The sequence below is a fragment of the Pelophylax lessonae genome (genome assembly GCF_965119305.1).
Source record: "Pelophylax lessonae genome assembly, chromosome: 5".
Lineage (NCBI taxonomy): Eukaryota > Metazoa > Chordata > Amphibia > Anura > Ranidae > Pelophylax > Pelophylax lessonae.
The window spans coordinates 156,981,761-157,006,865 of record NC_138772.1 but is presented as its reverse complement, the minus strand read 5'-3'; the positions used below and the strand labels follow the sequence as shown (position 1 = coordinate 157,006,865).

Genomic DNA, 25,105 nt, shown 5'->3' with positions numbered 1-25,105 from the left:
CCCAACAGCTGGACTGTTCTTTTAATTAAGTCATGTAGGTAGATTTAAATCCTGTCCACCCAGGATCAGCAGGCTCTATCATATCTAAAGGTACATTCTTTCAAAAAAGCAAAATAGCAGTTGGAAACTAATTTAGTGTGGTATGGTTTTCCAAGGAGCTGCTCCAAATATGGGTATGGTAAAGTTCCATAATGTATATAAATTGGCATGTGACCACTTATCTCAGTTGATGAAATTGAAGATAGTAGTGTAAAGAAAGTCCAAAGTCCCAGGAATTATTGGAGTGACTTGAATAACTAGTGTAGATATTTACATATTTGAAGAGTTTATGTGGGGCTGTAACTGTAGAGGTGCTGGGTAAGGGGGTACAGACTGGCTGTAAATAACATTTTGTAAAAATTCAGAAAATGAAACAACATTCTCTGTTGCTGTGCAGGTGTTTTCATCAAATTGGCAAAGCCAGACTGCCAGGATCAGTGTCATTACGTGGGTCACCTGCTGGTGGCACTGTTGTTCCTAGAACTGAAGGGCGCAGTTCCAGGGCCCACCAGCGGGTGGCTCCCAACAGCTGGACTGTTCTTTTAATTAAGCTGCACCTGAGAAGGACTGCTGAGGGAATATAAGCCCGCCCTTCACTGAGGCTTAGGGCTTCAGTATTTTCTCTGCTAGCCGTGTCCCTGTCTGAGCCTGATCCTGAAACCTGCATCCTGAAACCTGTATTCTGATCCTGAGTCCTGTTCCCTGTATTCTGCTTCCTGTACCTGGCTCCCTGCTTTCCTTGTCTCCTGTCCCTGTCCTGTCCTGCTATTGTTTTCTCCATCCTTTTGTATATAGTTTGTTAGGTCACTATTGGGGTTTGCTGTTACATTTATTTTTTGGTTACTTGTTTTTGTCCACTGGTGTTGCTATTGGAATATGTCACTTGCTTATTAAATGTATTTGCACCTTATTCGTTTGTGTCCTGATTCCTTAGTGCAGCCAATTGATCTGATCACCCTTGCTGGATGCCTGCATGTGGTATCCCTAACAGAATACTGAAGCCACTAACGATCAGATCGGTTGCACCTGGGTATTAGGAATTTTCTGGTTGTTGCAAGATGCAGTCAGAGGAGGTCTTTTATTTTTCTTTGCTTGTAACAGAAGACAGGGAATATTGCCGCCAAATTTTGAAAACTTACACTAGCGAGCAGTTGTTGGAATGCATCCGTCTGGCCCACTCGTATGTTGACCAAGGCAGAATTTTGTTCAAAGAGATTCAGCTCTGTGCAGAGTTGGCTTTATCTAGTACCCCTAACAGTGGCGGCTGGTGCTCAAAATTTTTTTTGGGGGGGGGGGGGCGCAAAAAGAAAAATGAAATAGGTATTGCATCGGGGCAAAAAACACGGTAAAAAAATTGCGTGACTTTGAGGTCATGGTACAGGCATGGCACAGGTGATGGTATAGGCTTGGCACAGGTGATGGTACAGGCATGGCACAGGTGATGGTACAGGCATGGCACAGGTGATGGTATAGGCGGCATGGCACAGGTGATGGTATAGGCGGCATGGCACAGGTGATGGTATAGGCGGCATGGCACAGGTGATGGTATAGGCGGCATGGTACAGGTGATGGTATAGGCGGCATGGTACAGGTGATGGTATAGGCGGCATGGTACCGGCACCACCCTCATTGCGACGTCAGCGGGGTCAGCAATCGGATGTCCTGGATGATGATTGGTCCAGGCTGGAGACTGGACCTATCACAGCCCGGATATCACGAAAGTGGGAGTGTCCTAGCGCTATGACCTGCGCCCAGGTTACGTCCCCAGAAGGCAGCCAATCGGCGCCTCTTCTGGGTCGTAAACCCCACCCCCCCATAGCCACCACATAGGCCGGCGAACGCAATTTTTTTTTAAACTTTATTGTTCTTTTTGTAATTTTTTTTCTCCTTTTTTTTTAGGGGGGGCGGTGCCCTGGCACCCCCTATGCACAGGCCGCCACTGACCCCTAAGGGTGGTGATGATTATTCTCCTCCTTTTAGTGTCTCTCAGGTGGTATCTCTTGTGTGGCTCTTGGAAGATGATAAACCTTATTTTATTGAACATTATTCAGTGTATTCTCCAGAGGCCCTGTTGGATTGTATGAATGCTGTATATTCTCTAATCAGACAAGGGGGTTGTAAATTGAGTTTTGTTCAGCCCTTACTGCAAACCTGGTCAGATCTTTCCAATTTAGCATCAGCGAACTCATACCAATCCACTCCTGCCTCTGGACACCAGTTTTCGCAAAGTTTCTCCTCTCCGTTACCGGTAGCAACCACAGCTGCAGTTAGGTATGGTTTGCTTTCTACTGCTTGTTCATATCCTGGCTTAACGAGTTGCACTTTTCCTTCAATTAACCCTGTGAAAACTTCCTCTACTACTCTGTTGCCCCTAGCAACCTCTCAGAAATCCTCCTCTGTAACTGTCTCTCCTTTTCCACCATCTCCCAATACTGCCATTTCACTTCCATCTACTTCACAATCTATTCATAGCCCTGCAATCACTAGCAAGATTCCTGTATCTAAACCTAAAAAGAAAAGGAGATTTTTCCCAACACATACAATTATACCTGTTACCCAGCCTGCAGATCCGGTGCCTGTTTCTCAGCCTGCTGTTCCAGTGCCCGCTGATCTGGTGCCTCCTACTGAGCCTGCTGATCCAGTGCCCGCTGATCTGGTGCCTCCTACTGAGCCTGCTGATCCAGTGCCTGCTGTTCTGATGCCTGCTGTTCCAGTGCCCGCTGATCTGGTGCCTCCTACTGAGCCTGCTGATCCAGTGGCCACTGTTCTGGTGCCCGCTGATCTGGTGCCTCCTACTGAGCCTGCTGATCCGGTGCCTCCTACTGAGCCCGCTGACCCAGTGCTTGCTGTTCCAGTGCCCGCTGACCCAGTGCTTGCTGTTCAGGTGCCTGCTGTTCCGGTGCCTGCTGATCCAGTGCCATTGTTGCGGTGACCACTACCCAGCCTGCTGATCCGGTGCCTGTTTCTCAGCCCGCTGTCCCAGTGCCCACTGTTCCGGTGCCCGCTGTTCTAATGCCTGCTGTTCCAGTGCCCGCTGATCTGGTGCCTCCTACTGAGCCTGCTGTTCTGATGCCTGCTGTTCCAGTGCCCGCTGATCTGGTGCCTCCTACTGAGCCTGCTGATCCAGTGCCCGCTGTTCCGGTGCCTGCTGATCCAGTGCCTCCTACTGAGCCTGCTGATCCAGTGCCCGCTGTTCTGATGCCTGCTGTTCCAGTGCCCGCTGATCTGGTGCCTCCTACTGAGCCTGCTGATCCAGTGCCCGCTGTTCCGGTGCCCGCTGATCTGGTGCCTCCTACTGAGCCTGCTGATCCAGTGCTCACTGATCCGGTGCCTCCTACTGAGCCTGCTGATCCAGTGCCCACTGTTCTGATGCCTGCTGTTCCCATGCCTGCTGATCCGGTGCCGCCTGCTGATCCGGTGCCTCCTACTGAGCCTGCTGATCCAGTGCCCGCGGTTCTGATGCCTGCTCTTCCAGGGCCCGCTGATCTGGTGCCTCCTACTGAGCCTGCTGGTCCAGTGCCCACTGATCCGGTGCCTCCTACTGAGCCTGCTGATCCAGTGCCTGCTGTTCTGGTGCCTGCAGTTCCGGTGCTTGCTGATCCGGTGTCTCTTACTCAGCCAGCTGATCTAGTGCCCTCTGTTCCAGTGACCACTACCCAGCCTGCTGACCCAGTGCTTGCTGTTCCAGTGCCTGCTGACCGAGTGCTTGCTGATCCAGTGCCTGCTGTGCCACGGTCTGCTGCCCTGCTTGATGTGCCACGGTCTTCCGCCCTGCTTGATGTGCCACGGTCTGCCGCCCTGTTTGATGTGCCACTGTTTGTTGTCCAGCCTGGTTTGCCACTGCCGGATACCCTGCATGCCGCTGGCGCTCCCCTGCTTGATGTCCAGCTTGCCTTCAGTCCCAGTGTTGGGACATGTGTTGCAATGAGGGCAGGTGTATCCCTAATGTTACACCTCTTCAGGAACTTGACCTGTGGGGTGCCTAGACGGCTTCAAGACCCTGGTGGTGGGGCGCATGATCAATTGCTGGACTCTGGTGGCACGCCTTCCGGCAAGTTGAAGGACTTTGGCCTACAGAGTGCTAGAAGACCCACAGACCTGGAGGGGAGACCTTTTTGGACTTTCGGGGTAGAAGCACAATGGAGCGTCCGGAGGCCGCTCCTTAAAGTGGGGGAACTGTCAGGATCAGTGTCATTATGTGGGTCACCTGCTGGTGGCACTGTTGTTCCTGGAACTGAGGGGCGCAGTTCCAGGGCCCACCAGCGGGTGTCTCCCAGCAGCTGGGCTGTTCTTTTAATTAAGCTGCACCTGAGGAGGACTGCTGAGGGAATATAAGCCTGCCCTTCACTGAGGCTCAGGGCATCAGTATTTTCTCTGCTAACCGTGTCCCTGTCTGAGCCTGATCCTGAAACCTGTATTCTGATCCTGAGTCCTGTTCCCTGTACCCTGCTTCCTGTACCTGGCTCCCTGCTTTCCTTGTCTCCTGTCCCTGTCCTGTCCTGCTATTGTTTGCTCCATTGTTTGTATATAGTTTGTTAGGTCACTATTGGGGTTTGCTGTTACATTTATATTTTGGTTACTTGTTTTTGTCCACTGGTGTTGCTATTGGAATATGTCACTTGCTTATTAAATGTGTTTGCACCTTATTCGTTTGTGTCCTGATTCCTTAGTGCAGCCAATTGATCTGATTACCCTTGCTGGATGCCTGCATGTGGTATCCCTGACACAGACTCTGGCACAGATACTATTAAGCTGTTTAAAGATAGTGAGTGAAACCAAGAATGGAGTATTTGCTGAAATAAAAGATTTCTGCAAGAAATATAATTTTCGGCAAATTAACTCTGCCCATGAAATCAAGAGGGAGCTTCATCTATTGCTTAATTTTGCTGAAGGGTTAAAAGGAGAGGCTATATATTTTGGTGTTATATTTATTTCGAGGAAATTGCACAATCACCCCTAAATATATTTAAATTAGTCTACCTTCTGCAATTGGAAGTATGGGTGTTTAAATTGAGGGGTGTCTTTTTCAAGGTTGTAGAGAGCATATTTCTTCCAATTCACAGAGTCTCGAGGATCCTAAATTCTCTGAAAATATCTAAGTGTAGCATCCCCTAGCGTTGCTAGAGTTAGGATTTTTTGTGTTAGCGTAAGTAAATTGTCAGGCTTGGCTTGTAGCCAAGCCTGTGTGTTAATCTGGGATGGGTGAGTGACTCAGGGAGGCTGGAGGACTCAGCAGCAGCATCTCCAGTGACTCCCTCTGCTTGCTGGAAACTTGGAGAAGATTCCAGAAGCAGTTGGGAGGGGTCTAGGAGGAGCTGTCTTGAGTATTCTGAGGGCCCTGACCAAACCCCAACAGATGGATTGGTGGCGGGAGGCTCCCTCAAATACTCGTAGTCAGCTCAGCTGGGGCAGTATGAGTTTGAATGGAAGATGGAGATAGAGTGCTAGGCTTTTGGAGGCCTTTGAGAATAGCACCCTAGTCTGGGGGGGGTGAACTCAGGCCTGGGCTCGGGTGTGGAAGGGACCCCTTCTCATGACACACAGAGGGATCCTGACCAGGAGGCATGGTAGCAAGGAGAGGACAGTGGGAGAACACTGCTTGACAAATCTGCAGGGAGGAAGACAGCCAAGAGGGCTGGTGAGTGTTGCAGTCAGTGGACTGAAAGGCATGCCTGAAGGGACTGGGTGCAAGCAGTCTGGGATGGATGCAGAGTCAGTCTAGGAGGACTGTAGAGAAGTAGCCAGGATGGCTAGTGAAAGGGGCAGCTGCAGCCAGGCGGGCTGGCAGTGCCTGAAGAGGTGGTACTGGGATCAGGAGCCACAGGAATAGGACAGCTAGCACCAAAGACCTCTTTTTCTGCTACATTACCAAAGGGGCCCATGATCCCTGCCTGCAAAGGGCATTCACTTTGAATCTGACTGAGACTGTGTTGGATCAAACTCTTAGTGCTAGCTGGTCCTGGGAGATGTAGTTCTGCAAGTAAGATTGAGCTGGAGGTAGAAGGGGGGGGGGGGGAATGTATATATACTGGGTGTATATAGTTGTTTCCCTGAAGAATTCCTTGCTGATCAAGTGGGCATCCCATAAAAAACCCTATCCCCATCCAAGTTCAATCCCCCTAATAAAATACAAAATAAATCCCAAAGCTGCATGGACTGTTTTCTGACTAAAGTGTGCTTGAAAGATTTGTGTGCCTGGACATGCAGGGTGGGAGATAACCATATTCACCAGCAGCTCCTACGGGGGTAGCGGTACATAAAACATTGTAAGTGGATTGATCTTAGTCTGCTAGGTACAGAAGAGTATCGCCTACATACAATGAGGTATGCATTTCCATGGATTTTTTGCATTGGCCTTCATGTGCAGAGGAAATGTGGATCAAAATGGCAATGGGTTCCTTTTCCAAAGTGAAAAGTAATTGGGACAGAGGGCAACACTGTATTGTACCTCTGAAAAAGATGGGTGTTTCAGAGACTGCATTGTTAACTTATATCCTGGCCAGTGGATCAGTGTAGAGAAGTTTGACCCGTTTGACGAGGTTAGGGTAAAATCCATAATTTCCACACTACCAAATGCTTTTTGTATGTCCAAGGAGACCATCACATGACAGGCAGAGTTGTGGGGGTGTTGTAAAGTAGTAAACATTCTGTGTATATTAATAACAGTGGCCCCACCTGGTATACAAACTTGTCTGATCACTATTGATTAATGTGTTATTGTATTTGTTAACCTGAATGACCATTTGTTGGGATCGTATTCAGCTTTAATATAGGGTTATGAGGGCCTTATGCATAGAGGAGGATACCAGTCTGGTGGACCACAGTATTGGAGATATTCACTCAGTTAAACTTTCTACACACAATATCAGTTTGCTGGAAACCCACTAAGCCAGGTGCTTTTTATTTAGGAATTTAGAAATGTGATTTCCTCCTAGAAAATTGTGGCCTTTAGATCCTCTGTAGCAAATTGTCGGTGGAAATGTGGAAAGGGGTAGTTTGAGTGCAGCCGCTCTAGGATATACTGAGCTATGTAGATATATACTGTAGCTGTAAAAAAAAAAAAGTTTGTGAATCATCCAGGATGTTTGTGTTGTTCATGCCCCATATTATTTATTTATTAAGTATTGTTGTCAGGCTTTATTCAAGTTTGGCTAAATAAGCCTTCCAACTTTAATGCTAAACTTAAAGATCTTTGGTTTGCATAAAACATATTTTTTTTAGTCTACTGTAGTAGGAAGAGTTAGGGGGAGATTTATTAAACTGGTGCACACAGAATCTGGTGCAGATGTGCATAGCTACCAATCAGCTTCTAGATTTTATTGTCAACGCTTAACTAAGCAGGCTGAAGTTAGAAGCTTATCGGTTGCTATGTACAACTGCACCAGGTTCTATGTGCATCGGTTTTAATAAATCTCATTCTGCCATCTGCCATCTCCCATTTGTATTCTATTGTGTTCTCTTATATTGCAATTTGGCATGGGCCATCTTTTTTAATAGAGGCTAAGGCTATTAATGTTTTTCAGATTGCATCCTTTTTTTTAAAGTGTACTAGGGGTTTAGCAATAGCTGTAAACATGTAATACATCTACATACACCTGGTTAGACTTAACCCTTTATAAGCCAGCAGATATTTAAAAATGCTGCAACTCCTGGAGTTCTTCTTTTAAGCAGTACATAATGGCCAGATGAATCATTTTTAAGATCCAGGATCTCCAGTGACATAGACTTAGCTATTAGGAGGGTGCCTTCTCCAGAGTAGACAGAATATGTAGCAATAATGGCTTTGACAGCCCATGTTTTTTTTAACACTAAGACCTTGGAGCCCATCCCAAGGAACCACTGAACACAGATAATATGGGGTTTGCATCTCTTAAGAAATGTGAAGACTAGAGATAGCTTGACTTTCAAGTTCAGAAACAGTTTTGAGATTATTATAAGTTACATACAACCAAATGCAGATAAATATCAGAATTTCATATATCCAGTGCAAGAGTTAGGATGTGAGTGAAGGCACAGTAGGAATTCTAGTGGTATTGCAAAGTGCTTTTTGAACAATAAGAAACACTATCTGTGAGAGAAAGATAGGTAGGCTACTTGTTGGAATCAGATAGCTGACTGCAGATGGAGCAGCATGCTGGACCTTGGTGGTAGGCATGTAAACTTAGGATACATTAGGTTCATGTTTATTGAAGGAGAAAGGGAGCTGCACAGATCCCCCAGTAGTATTACAAGAACAGTATGTAACAGAATGCAACCTAGGCCACCAGTGGTCAAAGTGGCCTATGTATGCTAGGCACATTGTAATACTTTAGCTTAGTGCTAGTAACAATGTAGCTCTTGACAGGTTAGAAGGTTAAAGAAGAGATTCAGAGCTTAGCTGGCTTTCCTAGGTTGCAAGGCTGTTGTTGGGGATCGTCCATCAACCATGCAGCAACCTCATGTGTTGTAATGAGGGACAATTATCCATCTACTACAACTCAGAGCATGACCTGATAGAACATGTAATATGACTGACTTCTGTCTCTTATGTTGCTTCTTGACAGCTGAGAAGGGGTCACTTTGGCATTGTATGCCTGATGAAAAATCAGGAAAGATTATGATGCCATTGGTATTATAGAGAAGCTCTCCCACAGTGCTTGTGCCTTGAAGGATAGCAACTTTATCTTGGAAATTCAAGATTCTGGTAATAATTGGGCCAAGTGTTAATTCCCAGAAGTAGATGTCTTGGTGGTGTGTGATGTGAACATTCAATCACAAATTAGAGCAATTTTACAGGAAAAAGTTCAGGGGTAATCCCTTTCAGGCTTTTCAGGAGATTCAACAAAATAGAGATTGTTCCTTTTGGAACGATTTTCAAGATCTTCCAACTTATTGTTGAAGCTTGTCATGTCCCTGTGGACACTCCAATATCACACCAATGCCTTCACCGCTAGAGCCCCCACCTGGGATTACACTCACCAGATTATGTTGACCACCTAATGGCCCGTACACAGGATCCGAAAATCGGACGAAAATTAACGCTTGTGAAAGGATCGGACGATAATCGTATCGTTAGTACACAGCTTACGAGAGGCGATCACAACAGTTCACCCGATATTATCCGGTCGTGCAAGCATAAAAATTTTGATCGTATTATAACACATCGTACGATAATAGTATTATCAGTATGTTGTTCGTCCGAAAAAAATAGTGAGCAGTAGACAGCGCATGAGCAGTAGACATCATTTTCCCCTCACACGCTACAGCGTGGTTACGCATACCGGAAGCTAAGAATTATCGTCCGAGAAAATTCGTATCATGAGTAACCTCTCCCTTTAAGCGAATATTATTGAGAGCTGCTAGAATACGAAAAATAATGGATGGAACGTCGCCCGATTTTCGGATCGTGTGTACTGGGCATTAGCCTATACTTAGGGAGGTCTCTCACTGCTGTAATCACTGGATCACAGGTCAGTGGACAATGGCCAGTGTCCATAGGATTAGCAAAGAGAGGGAACCGAAAAATTGCCATCATAGTACTTTTTATTAAAAACCACTCAATTATAAATAATATAAATATATATAATATATAAATAAATATGCTAATTTGTTTTTGCTGTTTCCCCTTTAAGCATGTTTACATTGACTTCTTATTCTGTCTAGCACCTATCAAATAGACAGGAAAGTAAAACTAGTACACACAATATAGGATTCCCAACCTTTCTTTGTATCTATGAATACGGTTTGATTGCGTTTTAAATTTAACACTTGTAATGTATAAATAATTGTTTTTTCATTATATCTTACTCATGCTAGCAGAAAGAATTGTAATCAAATACTAAAGAATGCATCCTCCTTTAGTATTATACTACTGACATAATATATACTTTTGTCCATTTTCCAGACTTTCAGCAGAGCTTTTACGACTTCTTTGTTCAGAGTCTGAGGTAAAAGAACAAGTCAAAGTTTATGATGGTGTTCCCACACTGCTTAGTTTGCTACACTCTGATCACCTAAAGCTTCTGTGGAGTGTGGTTTGGATATTGGTTCAGATCTGTGAAGACCCTGAAATAAGTGTGGAGATCCGTACGTGGGGAGGAGTCAAACAGCTGCTCCATATTTTAAAGGGGTATGTGGATATTTTTTTTTTTTTTTACTTTACAGACTTGTACATTAAAAAAAAGCACATTAAATTCCTCGCTTTTAGCATGAAATACAAATTACCTGACTTGTCAACACAATACCCAGGCTTTATTAAAATGGCCCTTGTTTTCATCTTTCCCTACTGTTCATTGCTGTGTATTCATCAGTACAAGAAGCACTGACTATTCAATGACAAAGTTCTTTTTGTCATCAGTCCATTTTTGCTATCTGATGCGGGGCTCCCTCTATACCTCATGATAAAGTGAAATCTACTAGAGCAATCTCCATTGAACCTGAGCTGCCAAATGACCAGTTTCTAACCCTGGAAATCTCTTCAGCCACAATCTGATTTAACTAATATATATATGGGGAACCAATGTAAAAAATACTCAAAACTATGATAATTAATAGTATTTAATATTATACCAAAACAGGTTTGCCCCCCCCCACACAAAAAAATAAAATAAAATATTAAATAATTTAAAATAATTAAATAGAAGTATAATAAATAACTTAATGAAAAAATATTAAAGATTTACGAACAGTGCACATGTTTTTGACAACCTAAAATATGACAAACGTCTATTAGAAACTAAGACAATTGATATTTAAACAATATAAAAAAATATGTAAACATTACTAATATTCAAGTAATCTAGCTGGCTGTACAATTAAGTCAAATCAGCGCAACAAAATGTTAGCAAGAAACGAAATGACATGGGCCTGTCGAAAGGATGTCCAATAATATATTAAGAAATATGGGTTTTAAGGTCAAATGGGGCAGTTTTAGGATACTAAGTTTGGGAAGTCAGGGTTTTTCATGAAAGATCCAGGGGAGCCATACCTAAAATGAAACGAAAAACTGCCTTCTTAACTTTTGAGACAGATTCTGGGAACATAGATAATAGTGGTATTTGGGGAGTTTGGGGCACTTTCTTTGAGGCAAAAATGCTGTATATTTTAAAACATTGTCCCAAAATGGGTGTAAGGCAGTGAAACTCCACCATATATGTTGCATGGTGCATACATTGGATAGGACCAGCGTATCCGGCGCTTTCATGTTGAGATTGATATAGTGAGTATGGAGCCTTGATGTCTGCTTGCTCCTTTTCACATTGAACATTTCATACGAACATAGCTGTATTATTGACAACATTTTTTACTTTGTAGATACATGGCAGAAACCTACTTTGACAAAGCGAATTACATTTCGCGAAACGCGTCAGTACAGTACAAGGCTACTACATTCATGATAGAATGTTCAACATATGTTTCATATACGCATTGAATGCAGGTTCACACTGCTATTGCATATATTTTATAATATTGTCTATGTTGTTGTAATGGACACCACTGATCAGTCTAAACATGTTTGTATTCTATGTATTTACCATTTCTATCATTGTCAAAATAAATCATTTGAATTTTATGGTACTATGTGTGTGAGTGTGTAGCCTCATTTTAAAGTCCCCAGGGCAAAATTGTTTCTGTTTGTATAATGCATACATTGGATAGGCATCGCCAACACTGGTCTGATCTATTTTTAAGATATTTTGTTTAATATCCAAAGGACAGCGATACGCTCTCGTGATGACTTTGTAATTTTATTCCTGTACTTTACTCGCAACAGAAGGTTAGTGAGTCCACATACAGGGTTTACGAACTTCCTACTCCTAGCACCCTTTCCCTTTCCACAAAATAAGAAGGTTTGTTGGAAGAAATCTCAGTTAGGAAAAAGTTATAAAGAGAGGAAACAGTATGTGTAGGGGGGTCTGGTTGTGTACCTAGAGATTCAAAAACAGTAAGGGGACGATAAAGGTCGCCTCTTGTTGTAAATGAATTATAGAAATTACGAAGTTGGAGGTACACTAACTACCTACTTGAGTAACAGGGCAAAAAAATTATTCAATTGTGTCAAGGGTTTTGGGCAAGTTGAACCAGTAACATCAATTAGTAGGAAATTATTTTAGATGTAACAGAAGTGGGAGGGGGCTTTGATCACAACCCTAGAAGGAATTCAGGATTGCCTGTGATTGGCGTTAGTGAACTTATGAAAGAAGATAATAAAGGATTATTAAGTAAGCAGTCCCAGATTATAAGGGTTGCTAAAACAGAAGAAGATATAGAGTTTGCCTCAGGATGTAAGGATTGCAAAATCCATGGTAAAGACACAAGAGGGCAAGGAGATAGTGATTCCTTGATTTGTGCCCATAATTTCCTCGAAGAGTTATGAAACCAGTCTAACACTTGAGCTAAATGAACCGCTTCATAAAAATTGGCTCATATGGGGCAGACTCACTTCTCCCAAATATTTGGGCCTGGTTAAGGTGGCATAACCAATTCTAGCATGAGAATTGGCCCAAATATAACGCACAAATAAGGATTTTAACCTTCCTAGCGGTATTCCCGAGTGTGGCTCGGGGTTAAATTTCAGTGCCAAAAGCGGTAACCCCGAGCCACACTCGAGGTACCGCTAGGAAGATTACTGGATCCTGTAAGAGAGGGTACTCTCGGCGATGTATCCCGGCGGTGTGCGGCGGCGGATCTTCCTCCCGATGCTCTGTGTGCCCCGGCTTCCGTCTCCTGCGACGTGACGCTCGCAGGGGGGTGGAACCGGCGGCAAATTCAAAAAGTAAAACACCTAAACACACTGATACATTGCAAAATAAAATAAATTCACATTAGTTTGCCCCCTAGTGCCCTTTCCTGCAGTTTTACTGTACTTTTTATGTATATATATATATATATATATATATATATATATATATATATATATATATACGTATATATATAACATATGTATACGTGTGTGTATATATATATATATATATATATATAATATGTATACGTGTATATACAGTGCCTTGCGAAAGTATTCGGCCCCCTTGAACTTTGCGACCTTTTGCCACATTTCAGGCTTCAAACATAAAGATATAAAACTGTAATTTTTTGTGATGAATCAACAACAAGTGGGACACAATCATGATTTGGAACGAAATTTATTGGATATTTCAAACTTTGTTAACAAATAAAGATCCAATGTTTACCTAAATGACTAATGATGATAAATAGAATCCACCTGTGTGTAATCAAGTCTCCATATAAATGCACCTGCATTGTGATAGTCTCAGAGGTCTGTTTAAAGCACAGAGAGCATCATGAAGAACAAGGAACACACCAGGCAGGTCCGAGATACTGTTTTGGTGAAGTTTAAAGCTGGATTTGGATACAAAAAGATTTAACCTTTAAACATCCCAAGGAGCACTGTGCAATCGATAATATTGAAATGGAAGGAGTATCAGACCACTGCAAATCTACAAAGACCTGGCCGTCCCTCCTAAACTTTCAGCTCATACAAGGAGAAGACTGATCAGGGATGCATCCAAGAGGCCCATGATGACTCTGGAAGAACTGGCAAGAAGAAAGCCATTTCTTAAAGATATCCATAAAAAGTGTTGTTTAAAGTTTGCCACAAGCCACCTGGGAGACACACCAAACATGTGGAAGAAGGTGCTCTGGTCAGATGAAACCAAAATTGAACTTTTTGGCAACAATGTAAAACGTTATGTTTGGCGTAAAAGCAACACAGCTCATCACCCTGAACACACTATCCCCACTGTCAAACATGGTGGTGGCAGCATCATGGTTTGGGCCTGCTTTTCTTCAGCAGGGACAGGGAAGATGGTTAAAATTGATGGGAAGATGGATGGAGTCAAATACAGGACCATTCTGGAAAAAAACCTGATGGAGTCTGCAAAAGACCTGAGACTGGGACGGAGATTTGTCTTCCAACAAGACAATGATCCAAAACATAAAGCAAAATCTACAATGGAATGCTTCACAAATAAACATATCCAGGTGTTAGAATGGCCAAGTCAAAGTCCAGACCTAAATCCAATAGAGAATCTGTGGAAAGAACTGAAAACTGCTGTTCACAAACGCTCTCCATCCAACCTTACTGTGCTTGAGCTGTTTTGCAAGGAGGAATGGGCAAAAATTTCAGTCTCTCGATGTGCAAAACTGATAGAGACATACCCCAAGCGACTTACAGCTGTAATCGCAGCAAAAGGTGGCGCTACAAAGTATTAACTTAAGGGGGCTGAATAATTTTGCACGCCAAATTTTTCAGTTTTTTTATTTGTTAAAAAAGTTAGAAATATCCAATAAATTTCGTTCCACTTCATGATTGTGTCCGACTTGTTGATTCTTCACAAAAAAATTAGAGTTTTATAACTTCATGTTTGAAGCCTGAAATGTGGCAAAAGGTCGCAAAGTTCAAGGGGGCCGAATACTTTCGCAAGGCACTGTACCTCCGTCTGTTCAGGAGCTCAATGATGTCCTCATCCAGATATGGGAGGAAATACCCCAGGACACCATCCGTTGTCTCATTAGAAGCATGCCTCAACGTTGTCAGGCATGCATAAAAGCACGTGGAGGCCATACAAACTACTAAGTGCCATTTTGAGTTGCTGCAATGAAATTTCAGCAAAATGGACTAGCTTGCTGCATCATTTTTTGAATTCTGCCTTCTGTAGGTTGATCATTTTCATTTCCATCAAACAATGTAGCATCTTTTCATTCCTAACACATTATCCAGTCCATATCAGTATAGATATCCAGCATGATATTTTTCCCTATGAGATCTGATGCATTTTCAAAGTGTTCCTTTAATTTTTTTGAGCAGTATATAAACAAATGCACATGTCAAATGCAAATGATGTCAATATAAATATAATACAAAAAATGTATTAAAATATGTAATGTAAAAAAAATGTATTAAATTACTAAAGGCAAATAGACTGTACGCTTTGCAAAGTGCGTTTACACTCTGCAAGAGCATTTGCAAAGTGTACAGTCTATTTACTAAGAGCATTAGTAAATGAGCAGAAGCTATGATTACTTCCCTCATCCAGTCAGGTGCAAGCAAAAATGCTGTCTTTTTTTTTTTTTTCCTTACACGTGATTAGGTATTCTTTGCAAAGTGAAGCTTTACCTCTTTTACCAAGCTCTGGAGGAACTGCACCTGCAAAGTGCAACTGCCTTTAGTAAATTAACCCATAAATCATAAAATACTAATGTTATAAATAAAAAAAGGCCTGGCCAAAAAGAAATAAAATAAAACATTCAAAAAATGAGACACTTCCATGCCCCACCCCCCCCCATAATTTATCTTGCTCCGTTTTTATCTACATATGGATAAATGTCTTTTAAACATGACTATTTCTTCTTTCTCGATCAATAATCTTTCAGGTCTGTGACGAGACCAATCTCGCCACTGGGCATTGGAGAAGCCTGGTTGCTCGCCTCCTGCAATGTGACTATGGACCCTCTCATCAGCCCATGCTAAACGTAAACCCCATGGCGATTTGACTGTGTTTGTGGCATCTGAGCACTGTTTGGATATGTTGAGCGCTCAGATCCAGGCTATCTGGGGATGGGTTGAATGTGGGGGTTCTGTTCAGTAGACTGGGAGTTATGCATTTTTGTGTCTTTTTGTGTTTCTTTAACCATGTGGCTAATGGAGTCTTGCCTATATCCTGGAAGCTAAACCTTATTCCTGTAAACTGTAAGGCACAGGAAGTGCACTCCTAATATGGTCATTCCAGGAAGTTCAATGTGGAGACGGGCTGTCTAAACAATGTTGCTTTTGGTCTGAGGTGGCTTTCCATTCACCTATTGTCAGGTGTGCTAATGACCTCACCTGTTGTCTGCTAAGGGATGTATTGATGTGTATTGAGGGCTCGTTAGGGAACCATTGTTCTGTGTCTGACTATTGTGTACATTGATTGCCCCCTGGGGCTTCTGTCTCCTTGCACATGGCAGTCCTTCTGGTCAAGCTATCTGACCAATCACTGCTGACTCATTTTCAATTCCTCATTTGCATGGCTAAGGAGGACCAGAAGGGGAACTGCAGGTACTTTACAATTGACCAATAGGAAAGCGGTTGTTGGGGGCAGGATGTTCCAAATTCTGTATAAAAGTGTGCTGTGTTCTTCCAATAAAGCTTGTTCCTGTTTTACCCTCAACTCTGAGCTTTGTCTCGTTATTGGGGGGATTTATTGTATGCTGTTCCAGTTTGACTGCTAGGAGTGTAAACCCTTCATATGGTTTTTCCTATTCAGCTGTTTGCAGCATTCATAAGGTTCCAGCTACACTGTTTGCATCATTCCTTGGTTTCCAGTTTGGGAGTTTGGTGTCCTGCAAGTAGCTGTGCCTGTAGCTCTGGAAGGGGAAGATCTCCTAAATGGTTTTAACCCTTTTGTGTCCGGGGTGCCGTAACAAGGTCAATCCAAAAAAATGTAACTTTCATAATTTATACTTTTTTATATTGGCAACAAAAGCTGATAATATATACAGAAAGTGGTGGGAACACTCCTATTCCTTTCTATATAGGATGTGCAATTTAATGGAGTGAAACAACTATTGATGTGCTGTTGTTTCATGCTAAAGCTTTGGAGGTGTTCATTGGAAGAGAAAACAAAATAGTGGCAGATATCTCCGAGCAAGATGATGTTACTGTTTTTGTCTCAGTGATTTCACATTTAGACTTTTGCTCTCCTAAGGTCTCTTAATTAGGAGTTTTTTTGGATAATAATATCAACACTATGTACAGTATTCAGACCCCAGCACAATGGTTTGCAGCTCAACAGATAACCTTGTATGGTGTGTGTATGCTTATATTGCCAGTATATACAAGATACAATTGAAATATTTCAGACACATGGTGGTGACCAGAACCTAGGGTTCCAGTATACAAAGTGGATGATAGAGTTATTCCAAGTTTAAATATCATTTTTGAGATGGGCCTGAAAGGTTATTGACAGATGGAAAACAAATATTCATGCTTATGGAAGACATTCATCCATATATAGATAAAAAATGAGTAAGATAAAGGATACAGGGAAGGAGAAGCAGTCTTGTTTTTAGACTGTTTTATTTTATTTTTCCTTGGCCAAGAATTTTAATTTTGACACAATTACATTTGTTTTTTGTGATATAGGGGGAGATTTACTAACTGGTGCACACTGAATCTGCTGCGGTTGTGCATGGTAACCAATCAGCATCAAGGTTTTATTATGAAAGCTTAACTGAACAAACTGAAGTTAGAAGCTGATTGGTTACCATTCACAGCTGCACCATATTTTGCACTCTCCAGATTCTGTGTGCCCCAGTATTGGTAAATATACCCCAATGTGTTTATTATATGTATTGATAGAAAATGTTTGTATTATAAACTGATATAATTTGGATTTGACATGTGCACGTGTGTGTGTGTGTATATATATATATATATATATATATATATATATATATATATATTTATTTATTTATTTGCTGTCCCCTCAAAATAACTCCACACACAGCCATTAATTTCTAAACCGCTGGCAACAAAAGGGAGTACACCCCTAAGTCAATATGTCCAAATTGGGCCCAAAGTGTCAATATTTTATGTGGCCACTGTTATTTTCCAGCACTGCCTTAAACCCTCTTGGGCATGGAGTTCACCAGATCTTCACAGGTTGACACTGGAGTCCTCTTCCACTCCTCTATGATGACATCACGAAGCTGGTGGATGTTAGAGACCTTGCGCTTCTCCACCTTCCATTTGAGGATGCCCTACAGATGCTCAATAGGGTTTAGGTCTGGAGACATCCTTGGTCAGTCCATCACCTTTACTCCCAGCTTCTTTAGCAAGGTAGTGGTAGTCTTGGGGGTGTGTTTGGGGTCGTTATGTTGGAATACTGCCCTGAGGCCCAGTCCCCAAATGGAGAGGATCACGCTCTGCTTCAGTATTTCACAGTACATGTTGGCATTCATGGTTCCCTCAATGAACTGTAGCTCCCCAGTGCCGGCAGCACTCATGCAGCCCCAAACCATGACACTCCCACCACCATGCTTGACTGTAGGCAAGGCACACTTGCCTTTGTACTCCTAACCAGGTTGCCGCCACACACGCTTGACACCATCTAAACCAAATAAGTTTATCTTGGTCTCATCAGACCACAGGACATGATTCCAGTAATCCATGGCCTTAGTCTGCTTGTCTTCAGCAAACTGTTTTGAGGCTTTTTTGTGCATCATCTTTAGAAGAGGCTTCCTTCTGGGACAACAGCCATGCAGACCAATTTGATGCAGTGTGCGGCGTATGGTCTCTGCACTGACATGCTGACCCCACATCCCTTCAACCTCTGCAGCATTGCTGGCAGCACATATACGTTTATTTCCCAAAGACAACCTCTGGATGTGACGCTGAGCACGTGCACTCAACTGCTTTGGTCGACCATGGCGAGGCCTTTTCTGAGTGGAACCTGTCCTGTTAAACTGATGTACGGTCTTGGCCACTGTGCTGCAACTCAGTTTCAAGGTCTTGGCAATCTTCTTCTAGCCTAGGCCATCTTTATGTAGAGCAACAATTCTTTTTTTCAGATCCTCAGAAAGTTCTTTGCCATGAGGTACCATGTTGAACTTCCAGTGACCAGTATGAGAGATTGAGAGCGATAACACCAAATTTAACACACCTGTTCCCCATTCTCACCTGGGACCTTGCAACACTAACGAGTTACATGACACCGGGAAGGGAAAATGGCTAATTGGGCCCAATTTTGACATTGTCACTTAGGAGTGTACTCACTTTTGTTGCCAGCGGTTTAGACATTAATGGCTGTGTGTTGAGTTATTTTGAGGGGACAGCAAATTTACACTGTTATACAAGCTGTACACTCACTACTTTACATTGTAGCAAAGTGTCATTTCTTCAGTGTTGTCACATGAAAAGATAAAATATTTACAAAAATGTGTCTCACTTTTGTGAGATACTGTGTGTATATATATATATATATATATATATATAATCAGCCAGGTTTTTATTCTTTTTGGGGGATTCTGTTTGAAATCTGCCGCCTGAATGCCCATACAACCCCTTTCACAAGCACTTCATTGCCATGTAGTTCATGCGGGGGGTTGGAGTTTGGGCAGACACAGGAGATGGAATGATAGGTAGAGCAGATACAGCCTCCGTCCTCTTCATGCAGGTGCAAATGATGCCTTAATATTTAATATCTGGGCACTGAGAGAGGGTCACAGACACACTGCACTGACATCCTTGTAACAGAATGGTATGAACCAAGCAAATTCAGCTTAAATTGATTAATGCTTATGCAAAATGTGTGATGCCATAGGTGTACAGAATGACAGGTACTCTCTATCACATGTGTAGCGTTCTTCCCCAAAGGGGCTTCCATAGATTACCCAGGTCTTCTTTGCTAGTATAGAGGCTGTCAGTCACAAGCACAGTTCCTTGCACATTAACAATACAGGCTCAATCTAGGGGATGTCTTTTTAGAATTTATTGCTGAAACACTTGAAACCTGAGTGGGGTTCAGGTGTTTCAGGACAATCCAAATCCATAGTAGAAGTCAATATGTGGTCCAACTTCTCTGCAAGAATTCTTATAACAGCAGGCTCACACTTAAGTCCCAACATCAGGTCTTACTCAAAATATCCAAAGAGCTGTCTGCCACCTAATTTCCTCAGGTACTTAGATCCTCAGTGAGGGAGACAAAAGATCCTTCTCCAGACCAGGACTTCAGGACAGTGCATTCCATCAAAAACCATTAGTATTCTTCTCCAGCCCCTCAGCAGCAGCCCCAGGAGAACTGGAACCCTCGCTGGAGAGGAAAGAATACCCTGGAAAAACCTCCCAATTATTTTTCACCTCCCAGACACCTTTTGGATGCCTCCCTTTAAGTATTGGCTGTGTCATGATAAATATTTATGCTGGTAATTTGACTGTCCCTGCCCCATATTCTAGAAGCTTCTTGCAGATGGAGGTGGCACAAATCAAACACCCAGCTAGCAAACCCTAACCAGACAAACACAATCAATTACTGCTCTACTGACTGCAATAAAGCCAAAAACGAAATTTAGCCTGACAGCCTAACTAGAAGAGGATGCTACATCTATCCATCTATCTATCTATCTATCTATCTGTCTGTCTGTCTGTCTGTCTGTCTGTCTGTCTGTCTGTCTGTCTGTCTGTCTGTCTATCTATCTATCTATCTATCTATCTATCTATCTATCTATCTATCTATCTATCTATCTATCTATCTATCTATCTATCTATCTATCTGTCTGTCTGTCTGTCTGTCTGTCTGTCTGTCTGTCTGTCTGTCTGTCTGTCTATCTATCTATCTATCTATCTATCTATCTATCTATCTATCTATCTATCTATCTATCTATCTGTCTGTCTGTCTGTCTGTCTGTCTGTCTGTCTGTCTGTCTGTCTGTCTGTCTGTCTGTCTGTCTGTCTGTCCTTACTGACCTTTCTATTTGGGTAAATATTGTACTTTCTATAGAGTTGCATGCACTGAGATATCATTCATAGTTATTTAGGAAGAAATCTGAGTGAAGTCTTATGCTTGGCAGCAAGTCATTTGTACTTTATCATTTTGAATTCTTCCAGGGAACAGTATCTAGTTTCTGATCGCTCTTCCATTGGGAGCTTGTCAAGTGCGAATGCTGCAGGCCGAATCCAGCATCTTTATTTATCTGAAGATCTGAGCCCAAGGGAAATACAAGAAAATACTCTTTCACTCCAAGCAGGTACTGTAACACAACTTGGCATACATATGTTTGTGCGTACAGTGAACAATAGCCAACTTGCCTTTTGTTTTTATAAATATAAAGTTTTTTACTTATATCATTTTTTAATAGCACAAATGTTTTTCTTGTCAATATATATATATATTTTTTGAATGTGACATATCAAGGTTACAGCATCATTATAGTACAATTGATTGTAGAATACAGTATCCATGTGTTAAGATGCTTACTATAATGTCTATGGTAGCAATGCAGTTAAACAAAATTTAACACTATGGGGTTGGTTTACTAAAACTGGAGAGTGCAAAATCTGGCAAAGCTTAATTGAACAAGCTGATTGGCTTCAATGCACAGATGCACCAGATTTTGCACTCTCTAGTTTTAGTAAACTAACACCAGCGTGTAACAAGCATTTGTGCAAAAGCAGCAGATTTAAGGCCCAGAGGGACAAGTATTTTGTAACAGAGCTCTAACTATTACTCATTGTTATCAACATAGTAAGACATAATTAAATGTCCTTAAGCATCCTCTCCCATGCAAACTAGAGCTGCATGGGGTGGGAGTGTCTAGTATGTGTTACTGTAAATATTAAAACTTTCTAACATTGCTGCAGCTTCAAGTCAAGGTAGGTATCCCAACAGGTGTGGGCACAAGGAAAAAGACAAAAGAAAGGATAATTAAAGAAAAGGAGAAGAAGAGTAAAAGACAAGGGAATGTGGGGGAAGAGGCCCATCATGAGAACCATCCATGGAGAAACAAAACCTGCCAAATTAATATCTTACAAAGGGAGCAGGTACCTGTTAAAGCTCAAAAAGAAGATAGAATTCTACCCCCAGAGACCAGGGTTTCTCCAAATCCCGAGTCTAGTTGTTGAATACCGCAGCCATTTTTTTCTTGCATCCAATACCATATCATTTTTGTTTTACCTGTGCAGTTGTTGGGGTGGAAGACCCCAATACTTTTGCCAGGGTTTGTCTGACTGCTGTAAATAAGAACTTCAAAAGAAGAAATTGCCTATTAGTACATTCAGGTGATTTTAAGTTTAGTTGAGCTTCTTTGGGTGTCTTTCCTATGTCCTTGCCTATGACCATCTGGTCATTACACTATCTGCTAAACACCAGTCTAGAATTGTTTGATTTTGGGGAAATCCCACTAGATGTGTAAAAGGTTACCTGGTATTTGGCAACCTTGGAAGCATTTGTCAGACATTGTGGGTGTACTGTAAATTTAACCAGACATTGGGAACGATGTACCACCAAATTAATAGTTTATGCTTAGATTCAACAGCTACACTATGAATGGAACAATGTGCTGTGGTTTGCCATATTTGACGCTAGTTCTCTTTATCCAGGACCTTCTCTAGTTCTCCTTCCCAATTGGCCATATACAAGTGTGGACACGGTGCTTGCCCTTCCAAAATGGAAGCATAAATGGTCATGATAACACCCTCAGTAGAATAAATGTTTTAAAGGTTTTAATGTAAAGGAACATCGCTGTGGTCACACCCAGGGCTTCTTCCCACCTAAAGTGCTGACATACATATTGCTGTGTTTTCCAGCAGAAGCAAAATGCAAGGACCATTGTTTTCAGTTGTGCCAATTCACCCCAATGCTGTCAGATCACTTCTTGGTAAAGGCCAATATGCTGAGAGGGCTTCCCTTGCAGCTCGGTGCGAATCACCGCTGGAAGTGGGACAGGAGGTGACGCGTCCCAAGGAGCACTGGATGCTTGTGGAGTGTAGGTAAAGGTTCACAAAGGTATCTGGAACAACTTTCAGGGACTCCATAGAATCAAACAGTGTTCCAGTGAAGGCCAGGCCGAGGGTCATACACAGGTATCAGTCCAGACAAGCGCCAAGGCAAGAGGATAGAGCAGAAGTGAGTCCGTTGAGCAAGCCGGGGTCGGTACACCAGAAGTCAGGCAGGAGGCACAAGAGCAAGGATGGTCAAACAAGCAGAGGGTCAAACACTGGAGCAGGATCGGATGGTCAGGAGGCAAGCCGGGTCAAGACAAGGAAGCAGAACAGGTTCACAGGTCACAGGTACAAGGAGCTGAGGATAATCTAGCGCTGGATATGGACTGAGAGCGCTCCTTATATAGGGGCTGGGCTGGCGTGCTGTGCGTCATGACGTACGCGCTCCACGCCGGCACGCCTGCATGCCCGCGCAGCCGCGATCCCGGGCATGCGTGGTAGTCTGTTACTCTCCAAAGCCACAGAGCCGTGATTGCGTCCCTGACAAATGCATTGCGTTGCATCATGCTGAACAAAAGTCCCACAAGTTGTGTTTTGGGCTCAGTGGTTTGGGCTCAAATGGAGTCTTTCACAAATGTAATGCAATGCATTACATGAAAAAAAAACCCTTTAGTGCAATGAAGTTCTGTGCTGTAAGTTTCAGAGAACGATTTTTTGCCCAGGGAGTCATTGTTCACTTTTGAAGAGTACACCATAATACCAGCCAGTTAAAGTCTTTCCACAATCACTACCAATTTGCACAAGGTATGCCATATGGTTTATTAGCTTTCCAAACTGGTCATGGTTGAGTCTGATGAAGGACAATTTTAGCATATACTGTAAAGCTTCATCTGCAGTTAATATGTACTTAAATAGTTTTCATAGCTGATATATGACACTAATGCTTCTAGCAGTTACGATGCTTTGGAGGGGCAATAAATATACCTAAAAACATAACAACTAAGTCATTTAGTGAAAGCATAAGCTAATCTTTAACTCACACCCCCAGTTTAATTGTAACTTTTATTCTCTCACTATACAAAAGCCAAGATCTTGTTCACATGAACTTCAGCTTATACAAGCATTTGCAGAGCTTTTGGCAAGGTTTGTTAAAGCCTTTAGGCTTAGCTTACACTTGTGGGGGTAAAGATACAGTATGTGGTTGGGCCATGTTTTTACCAACTCCATTTGCTCCCCCTCAGCTGCAAAGTATACGCCGAACAGGCGTATACTTGTGCCTCAACTACGATCCTTGCTTTGTGACAAACATTACCCCTGTCAAACTGGTCAGGTAGTACTGCACCTGAATATTCCCATCCCCATTGAAAAAGGCCATTCAGCTGTCCCAAAAAAAGAAACAAAAAACAAAGGCATTTAGAAGGCAGTGGGCCTACACCGCTCTGTGAAAAGTGTTCCACTGACAGTATATGAGCCCTTAAATTATTATTCAGCTCACATACAAATCTTAATAGAAGATCAGACTGTCATATCATTATCGAAGCACTACTCGAAGCTTGTGAAAAGCCTGCTGAAGCCTGCTAGTGGTGAGTTAAAGTGACAATCAGCTATCTTATTAAGATATGTGTAAAATGTTCCCACACTGTAACTTTTTCTTTAAAGGCAGTTGATAAAAAGTTGCTAAAAGCTTCAAAAAAGCTTGCAGTACACACTGCTCTTCTTGAAACCTGGTTGAACAAGGCCTAATGCTGATGATAATAAGATTAAGGAGTACTTATTAACTAATATTAATAGAATATCTCCTTTCATAGATACAACATTCAAATTTACTAACAAAGAAAAAATTACTATGACAAAGAAAAATGATCAGGTTCAACAATCAGGGCTGCCGATAAGGGGGTATCACTGGTCCTACTGTATGGGGCCCATCCCCATCAGTTCAACAGGGGGGTCCAGGCAGCTAACAAACAGAAGGAAGGGGAACCTGGACAGGAGGGGTGGCAAGGGCAGCATTTACTGGATCTAATCCCCTGTGGTTCCTCCCAGTAATAGCAGAATTTCAGCTTTCCCTCCTCTCTCCCCTGTCAGCTTTCAGCTGCTGCAGGGGGAGTTACTGGGGATCAGTTCCAGAAAATGCTGCCCTCCCTGCACCTTCTGTCTAGTTTCCCCTTCCTTCTGCTTTCCAGGCCCCTCTGTGTGCTCCCCTGGTCCTCTGTAGTGCTGCCAGGTTCCCCTCCTCTTCCTCCCGGCAGATGCTGTGGGGGATCATTCCAGAATAAAGAGCGGGGAAAGGGGCCAGTAAATATGTAATTTACAGGCCCCTTCCTCTTCTGGATAAACACATTAAGTGAAAGTTACCGATCACTCACTGTGTTAATTAATATCTAAAACATAGTAAACACAGTTTAATATGCTTTAGTTTGTAAATGAAAAGAAAGCTCTGTTCAGAGCTCTTTCTGTTCATTCATTCTGTGCAGCTGAGGCTCTGCAGACAGGTGGTGAGGAGCCATTGTATCACCTCCTCACTTAAACCCTAAATACTTGACAAACATGCTGCAACCATGCTTGTTGTGCACAGTTGCGACAGGGATATAATAATTCCTGCTGCGACCATGAAGCAAAGCATCGTGGCTGTGGCATGTGTGCAGGCTC

General features: G+C 42.6%; 1 protein-coding gene across 1 annotated transcript in view; it reads left to right on the top strand.

Annotated features, from left to right (window-relative positions):
• Positions 1-25,105, top strand: part of NEK10 (NIMA related kinase 10) — a 472,071-nt gene that overhangs the window by 90,244 nt on the left and 356,722 nt on the right. Inside the window, exons 12-13 of the mRNA XM_082258594.1 lie at positions 9,923-10,147; positions 20,624-20,763. Of these exons, the coding sequence (XP_082114720.1) occupies positions 9,923-10,147; positions 20,624-20,763 (365 nt within the window). The remainder of the gene's footprint in view (positions 1-9,922; positions 10,148-20,623; positions 20,764-25,105) is intronic.